Below are 8,376 nucleotides of genomic sequence, written 5' to 3'. Positions count from 1 at the left end.
CTTCATCCAAGTAACAAATGCAGGATTGCGAACAATATTCGGCAATCTTTCATCCTCTTTGGCTTCGGTGGCGATAAATTCTGGAGGCATGGGAGTGGAGCCATCCAAGTGGCCTGAAAGATCTTGACTTCGAATAAAGGGAGCAATTTGCCGTTTCCAAGTCAGATAATTGTTGGTAGTCAGCTTTTCCGAGACAAGCTGTCCCAGGAAGTTGGAAGAAAGACCCGAATTACCTGAAGTATCCATTGATAGACTGTTTGACAACCGAAAGACACTGGTGGCTGAAACTGAAAGGAATTAAATAAGTGTGGCTGAGACAGAACTGAAAGACTGACAGAGTATTAATATAAGATAAATGAGAATAGGTGGACTGGACAGACAGATTTCAGACTATGGTATGGACAGACAGATTTCAAACTAGCACTCGGTCATATGAGGTTAAAAGGGCTGATAGCAGATCTGAAAAAGGATTTTAGATCTGCACAGACAAAATTTCTAAAAGCGATGACAGAGAGACGATAGCAGTTCTGAAAATATTTCAGAACTGCGACAGAACTGCAATAAAGAGTATAGAACAGCAGATCTGAAGAGATTTCAGATCTGCCAGAGGATGGAATACTTCCCTATGTTCCAGATCTGCGAAAATATTTCAGGGAATGAAAGAAAAGCAATAGCAGATCTGAAAGGGTTTCAGATCTGCGACAGAGAGAATAGAGTAGCAGATCTGAAAAAAAAACTTTCAGATCTGCGATAAAGAGAAAATAATAATAGCAAATCTGAAAAACTTTCAGATCTGCGACAGAGAGAAAATAATAGCAGATCTGAAAGTCTTTCAGATCTGCGACAGAGAGAATCTTAAAAGAAAATAGAAATAGAAATAGAAGTGACAGAAACAACAGAAAGGAAAGGAAAATAGGAATGAGGATCACGTGACCTGTCGTTTTTCACGTTGATGGAGCACGGGCTTGACAGATCTTCTTCACGCACCAGATCACGAGAGATTAGTGCAGTTGTTCACGATCCTGATGAAGAGCTTGCTCCCAGGTACGTCGTTGCTCTGATACCATGAAAGAACTCCTATGTGAATCAAGAAACCTGTGAGAGAGAGAGAGAGGAGAGAGAGAAAAGAGGGAACTCGTATTTGGGAATCGGCAGCTTCTCAATCTTCACGCTTGCTGCACTAAACCTCATTAGGATTAAGTAGGTTTTACAAAACATATTACAATGACAAAACTACCCTATGTTAGTAATGTACATTACAATATAACATTCACATGGACTATATGGATCCTACTGGATCCATATCCGATCAGATCTGTATTCTAACACATTCTACGAAGAAGACACTATAATGGAGTCAGGGCAGCTTTCATCAACCAAATAAACCAGTAAATGGGAAAAAAGAAGAGAAAACATTAACATCAAAGTTGATCAAAAGTATCTGTTATCCAAGCAAAGGTACCATGAAATTCAAAATAATAACCAGTCATCCTGATCCATGGAGACAATTTTTTTTTTAAGGAATTGAAAGACACAAGACAAATAGTTAAATAAAAGTGAAGAAAATCACCCTCGCAGTGCAGTTCAAAGTGATTTGCAAGATAGCACAACATGACATTCCCATTGTAAAGGACCAGAAACTCTACAACAGTCCAATATTGCTAGTGACAAAATTCCTATCTCTGAATATCAAAAGCATGCAGAATTAGATGGTCAAGATGTGTTAAAATGCTGGAAAATCAATAAAAAAATGGGATCCTAGAAAAGAAAGAGAATAAATCAACTTCAGTAAAAGAATAAAACAAACTAAAACTCACTTCAAATGGACACTTTCATCATGTGCAAAAGAGATGAAGGATGGTGTTCCACTTACACAAACTGCATGGATAAAATTGGCGGAAGGAATAGGTCTGGATATTGATTGGGTGAGAAGTTCCACCTTCAAAATAAAGAAAGAAAGAATAAAAGAATTTAACTGACCAAACACATGCTATCTTTTTCTTTAAATTCAATGTGAAATTCAGGAAGGGATACGTTGATATGGTTTAAGATCATAAGCATTAGGAAGGACGGAGGTTTGTCTTTGTGCAATCATGTCTAAAAAGATATATTGACAATAAAGCATATAAATATACCACAATAAATGAAGAAAGATTTTGATATTTAACTTGTAAAATCATACAGCTCTTAATTAGGTCTAATGTCAATCTTCCATAGTATCAAAGGGAATAAAAATCTAACATTGCAGTCCTAATAGAAGAAATCTTCCTATTAATAAAATGTGAGAGCTGATTATGGAAGCCAAAGATGTCTCAATTATCACCAAATATATGTTGAAAAAGTACAAGTATTCAAGCAAATACAGCTGTTGATAGAGGTTCCCACTGGATACTCAGGTCATATATCACCCAAATAACAGAAACAGAAAAAAGAAAAAAAGAATGGGAAGAAGTCCATGATACAAGATGGACTTGAAATTGATTTAGCAATTAAACACTTTGGAATGAGCATATATACAATCCACGACCCATCTGTTCAACAGGAAACACCAAAACACCAGATACAGCACTCTCAAACCTCACCATATATCACACTTAAACTGATAGTGGATTAGGTATAAAGGAAGTGCAAACTGCAGAGCAGGATATGCATACATTGTTCATCAGTGATGATCACATACAGCACCGACCTGATTTACTCAGTTTACCATGGTGTCTCATCTTTGAAGGGTTGACAATAAAAACATCTACTTGTCAAGTCGACATGAAATAACCATTGCTCATGTTGGTGCAAAGTCTCTAGCTTCCTCCTCAGCCTTTGACCTGGCTAAAGCCTCCTCTAATATTACGGCAATGCCCATATCAGAGATTCTGGTGTTCCCTTTCAATAAATTTGATCTATCTCTGAAGACAGATGTACCCACATGATTTTCAGTAGCAGCATCCCATTTACCGGTCTTTCCGAAAATGCGAAGGGCACTGGGACTACCTGGCAAGCCCTTGTCTACCTTATGCTGAACATTTTCCTGAACAGGATGTGCATCAGAGAAATCCTTCAAACTTCCATTACCAACATATTTTCCTACTTGAGATGGTATCTCATCATCATGTGATATACCAACATCCAAACCCACTGAAACCTCATAGGAAAGGGTGCCATGACCATAATCTAAAGCAAAACTTACTCCATTCCCAGATGGAGGAGCTCCCTCCAGCAATTCCTGGACATTTTGACTATCTATCACAGTTCTTGAATCAGACTCCTTACTATTACTATCATCTGACAATTCTGTGTAGCACCCACCTTCTGCATTAATCAGTGACTCATCATCTTTAGATGCATCAAAGCAACCTGGTGCACCCAAAAGCATCTCATTCTTTCTGCCAGAATCATGAACCTTCAAGTGACACATACTTAAAGTCCTATTGCGCAGTTCAGGAGGAATTTCATTCAATATCTCTCTTATAGAATGATCATGCTTCCTCCGTAGCATCTCAAGTTCATTTTTCTGCTCCATCAGCAGATTTACAAGTTTTTGAGTAGTCAGTTTCAATACTTCTGACTCATCTTCCTGCAGGAGAAGGATGGGCTTCTCCAAAGAGCATCCAACAAATCTAGCATCAGCCGATTCTCCATTGTGTGCCCCAGTGTTGCTACCATTTTCACTTCCACTCAAGAGCTCCTCAGACTCGAAAGAATCTTCTTGGTTTTCCTGTTCAATGTCAACTTTAAGCTCTCCATATGCTGCATCCTGTGTTTCATGTTCTAATAATGATGAAACATCATTATCATTGCTTTCTTTGCTTCCACAGGTTGACACATCAGAATCTTCATGGACAGTGCTTAAAGAAGTTGAATTCATAATATTGACCATTTTCTTGTGATCATCATCATCATCATCTCTAGGATGTGGATCCACCTGAGAAGATGCATCTGACTGAGTGGACCTCACTGGAGAACCCCCACCAAAGGCCCTTGGAGAATCAGACCAATACTGCCGGCCTGAAGGAAGATGGTCCAAAACAAGCTCCCCAGAATGACGATCAGAGTTAATCAATGATGTGCAAGGCTTGTTAATTGTCTCAGACTCCTGTGGAACAATTTCCTGGTTCCCAGAAGGACTATCTTCAAAAGATTCTCCTGGCAACCAGCCAGGAACATGAGCCTGTATTTCATGATCAATCATCTCAGCAATTGTAGTGACATCTTGGTCAGTGAGATATAACTCGGTGACCATTTCACTAGCAACACTAAATGCAGTGTCTGCTTCAATATCAAAAGGGAAATGAATGTTGCGGACATGACCTGCATATTCCAAAAGTTCAGTAATTGCTCAAATTTGCAATGATATGGCATAACAGATGAACACTTTACGTAATTGAGTCAAAGTTAAAAATACACTGAAAAAAGGACATCGGGAATGCCTTTAGAATCTGCAATCCGAAGTCTTAAAAATATTGTATTGACATCTTTCCTTTGACCCTTTACAGTGAAATCTCTACTACCCTCAATATGTTCTTCTTTATTGCTTGACAAGTTTTCATCTGCTTGATCAATATTATCTTCTGGAGCTGCTGCTTCACCATGAGGTATAGACACAATGGTGTGTTCTCCAGACTCTGGTTTATGTTTGTCATCTTGTTGGTTTGGCATGGCACACCCTTCACAATTTCCCTCCGAACAGGTTTCTTTTAAATGCAAAGGATGACCAATGCTTTCATTTTCTACATCAGATTGAAGAAATGGGTCCTTGAGAAGTTCACTGGCGGGCAATCTCTGTGAAACATCAGCTATACATTTTTCTATGAACTGTTTCACTCCAGGATCTATAACCTTGTTCAATGATGCAGGTTTAATGCCCTAAAAGAAAACGATTAGGACACTTAGAAATTTTTTCATAATGACAGCAGTGCAAAATATTGGTGACAGGAGTCACTATTCAGTTATAGATGAAGATAAAACCCTTCAAAATTGTAGAAGTGATCTACAGAATCTTGTATGCTTACCGAGGTCACTTTCTTGTATATTTGAGCAGCATTTGTACACTCATTATATGGGTATTCAAATGTCACCAACTCCAACAAACACATACCAAATGCATATATATCAACAAGCTCATTATATTCTTCTTCATAAAGTTCTGGAGCCATAAATTCAGGAGTTCCTGTAAAAACACTTAAAACCTAAGAAATCTGCAAGAAAAACAAGTTTCATAATTAAAGAAAAGAAAGATCTGGAGCTTCCACTTTACAAAAAATATAGAAGACAGAACGCCTTCACAACAAAACATGAATTTGTATGTAACAAGAATAGACAACAGCCTTTGCTTACCAATCACACTGTGAGCAGCATGAGCCTGACGAAGAATAGCAGCCAATCCAAGATCACCTATTTTAACTTCCCCTTGGTTTCCATTCACAAATATATTATCACACTTCAAATCCCGATGAATAACTGGTGGGTCATGACTGTGCAGATAAGTGAGCCCACTCAAGATTTGTCTTGACCAATTCTTCAATGCTCTCAAATCTACATGCTTATGTTTCTTGCGGTACCTAAACATAAATAACATATAACAGGACTTTGTTATGGTTTTTCCCTTGTATGTGGTTCTACATCCATCAAAGAGCTTTTGGATTAGAATTCATATTTATCAAATCAAAGCAAGCAAAACCAGTTCTGGTAAGAAATGAACTAAAAGAAGAATTGGGGTTTGTCTTCTCATTCCTAGTCAGGATTCACTAGCAATAAAACATAGAATAGTTACTAACCATTGCGATGATAATTTAATGTCAAAATAATATTATGTAGATACAATAAAAGCTATGTCACATGGGTGCGGGTGCGGCGCAATTTCAAAAATTTTGGACATGGGGACTCGGCTATATATATATATATATATATATATATATATATATATATATATATATATATATATATATATTTTTAAAAAGTAAACAACTGATATGTATAAGATTCACTGATTTTATATAAAAGTAAACAGCAACAGTAAACAAATGGGCCTTCAAAATCTTATATATGTGATTATCCCAACAAAAAATGCCCACTACGTAAACATTAATACCTGCCTATCAAAATAAAATCCTGAACACATGCCTGATCACACCCAATGCAGTTGCACAGACTGTGCAATGCAGTCTGTGACTGTTGCACAGTCTTTGCGTGACTGTGCAACTGCATTGCACAGTCTGGCTATATTTTTTTAAAATATATATATATATAATATTTTTTTTTTAGTTTTTTGTCCTAAAAATGGACCAAAATAGACTCGGTCAAAGTTGACCGAGTCTATAAAGTGGACGGACTCGGACTCAGTGCGTTGACCGAGTCCGGCCCGTGTCCGAAGCCGCACCCGTGTCGAGGCGTGTCAACGCGGGTGCGTCGCCTCCCCAGCCGAGTCCGTGTATATCTTCTTCTCGTGCATTTAATAACAGAATTGTAAACCTAAAAGAAACTAGGAGAAAATATGCACAAAATGTGTTATTCCAATAAAAAGTTGCCAGAATAGTTCAAATTTAACGTGTTTATAATGGGCGGAAAATGTGTTTTTGTTGTACCATTTCAAGAGCATTTCCTTAATGGATTAGTTACTAAAGTCCCACTAACTATGGATCAAGAAAGGAGTTAATGACACCATAAGAAAAAGCACTTCACTAACATCAAACATGCTGTTTTTGAAATAAAAGGATCATCAGTAATGTTTTTCAAGTCTGAGGATAGGTCTTGGGTTGAAATCTATACCCACTCAAGCAGAACTATTCAACCAATCTGGCATTCAGAATATTCTAATTCTTAATAGCACGCTATTGTGCAAGCATATGTGCACGTGAAGTAGAACACCGAATGTGATGGAAAGAAGTTAAAGATGCAGCATGTTACTGAAACGATCGTCGGTTCACACCCAGTAACGGGCTATTCTTAAGTTGGCAGTAACAAAAAGAAGCATACATGAAAAGGGAAAGGCCACGCCCCGGGTTCAGATCAACACCACTTGAACAAAGCTTGCAACAGAGGCACCACCATCAAATATCAGACGAAAAAAAGAACGACGAATTTGCCATCACAATCGATTTTCTTATACGCATTGGAGAAATGAGGGCATATAGCAAGGAGGGGAGAACACTCACTGCCTCAACGTGCCCGACGTGAAAACCTCAGTGATGAAGTTGATGCTATCGTTCTTCGTGTCCACCCACGAGCTGTAGAACTTGATGATGTTCTTGTGCTTCAGAGTCTTGAGCAAATGCACTTCCGAATACAGGCGCTCGAGGTTGTCCGAGCTCCGCAAAACGTCGGTCACCTTGACATGATTCCATGCAACCTCAATTCCTTCCAATTCATCGAAAGCTTTGTAGCTGAACGATAAGATTTTTCGTCAAGGACCCGCAAAATGATCCATCTAACATCTATAATCTACAATCTCCTCATCAGATGAACCGAAATTGAAAAATGGAAAAAAAAAGATGATATGAAAAAGGATACACTGTCTTGAACGCCCCTTTGCCCAACACTTCCTTATACTGCAAAAGAGGAAAAATTGAATAAAATTAAAACAATTCAGACTCTATGCTTCCAATTCTACATTGGCAACGCAACGATCAACAACAAAATCCCCTAAAAATTATGCGAAAAATTCTAATCGTAATTGCAAATTATGAATTCGATCGATCACCAATCCAGGGATTCGGCCGATAAATCACGTTAAAAATGGAACCAAATGCAAGTTTCATCGCAGATTGGATATCAGAAACAGTGAGAATTTCATCCTATATTGATCAAAATTCTAAAAAGAAGAAAATTGAGGAGGGGGGAGAGGAGAAGAACCGACCCGTCGATACCGACAGGAAGGATCGATCTCCACGAACTCGGAATCATTCTCGTCCGTCTCCTGCTCCCACGAAGTATCCGTCGCCGTCGTCGATCCCGATATCATCCCGAATACCCCAAAAAAAACCTAATCCCCCAAATCCCACCCTCAGAATCCAAATCAGAACCCCTTAATTCTACCACACAACAACAACAACGAGAGAGAGAGGAAAACCGAGAAAATCCCAGAAAATTTAGAGAGAGAGAGAGAGAGGATGAGATCCAGAAACCAAACGTGCGAAAGACTCCAGAGAGGGAAAGAGCAGATTTTTTCTTTTTTTTTCTCTCTTTTTTTTATTTTTTTTTTCCACTTAATTGCTGATTAAGTTTATCTGTAATCGGCGATTAAAAACGGCAACAAACTCTACGAAAACGTGATGGTTATTATTTAATTATTGAAAAGCTTAAAACAAGAAAATCCGGGTTGGTCTCCACGCTTTCTTTGGTAGGTTTTTGTTGTACAGAAATTACTATGATACCCTCACCACC

General features: G+C 38.3%; 1 protein-coding gene across 1 annotated transcript; it reads right to left on the bottom strand.

Moving 5' to 3' along the window:
• Positions 1 to 2,448: 2,448 nt before the first annotated feature.
• Positions 2,449 to 8,130, bottom strand: LOC149843240 (putative serine/threonine-protein kinase WNK2). The gene is made up of 7 exons (XM_090001752.1): positions 7,850 to 8,130; positions 7,504 to 7,541; positions 7,149 to 7,376; positions 5,332 to 5,555; positions 5,007 to 5,164; positions 4,425 to 4,860; positions 2,449 to 4,305 (listed from the first exon to the last, which is right to left on the bottom strand). The coding sequence occupies exons 1-7, from the start codon at positions 7,952 to 7,954 to the stop codon at positions 2,780 to 2,782; spliced, it is 2,715 nt and encodes a 904-aa protein (XP_089857878.1). The 5' UTR covers positions 7,955 to 8,130; the 3' UTR covers positions 2,449 to 2,779.
• Positions 8,131 to 8,376: the final 246 nt, after the last annotated feature.

Source organism: Nuphar pumila, chromosome 3, assembly GCF_984573655.1.
Source record: "Nuphar pumila chromosome 3, dmNupPumi1.hap1.1, whole genome shotgun sequence".
Classification (NCBI taxonomy): Eukaryota; Viridiplantae; Streptophyta; class Magnoliopsida; order Nymphaeales; family Nymphaeaceae; genus Nuphar; species Nuphar pumila.
The sequence above is the reverse complement of the archived record's forward strand: the minus strand, read 5'-3'. Positions and strand labels throughout refer to the sequence as shown.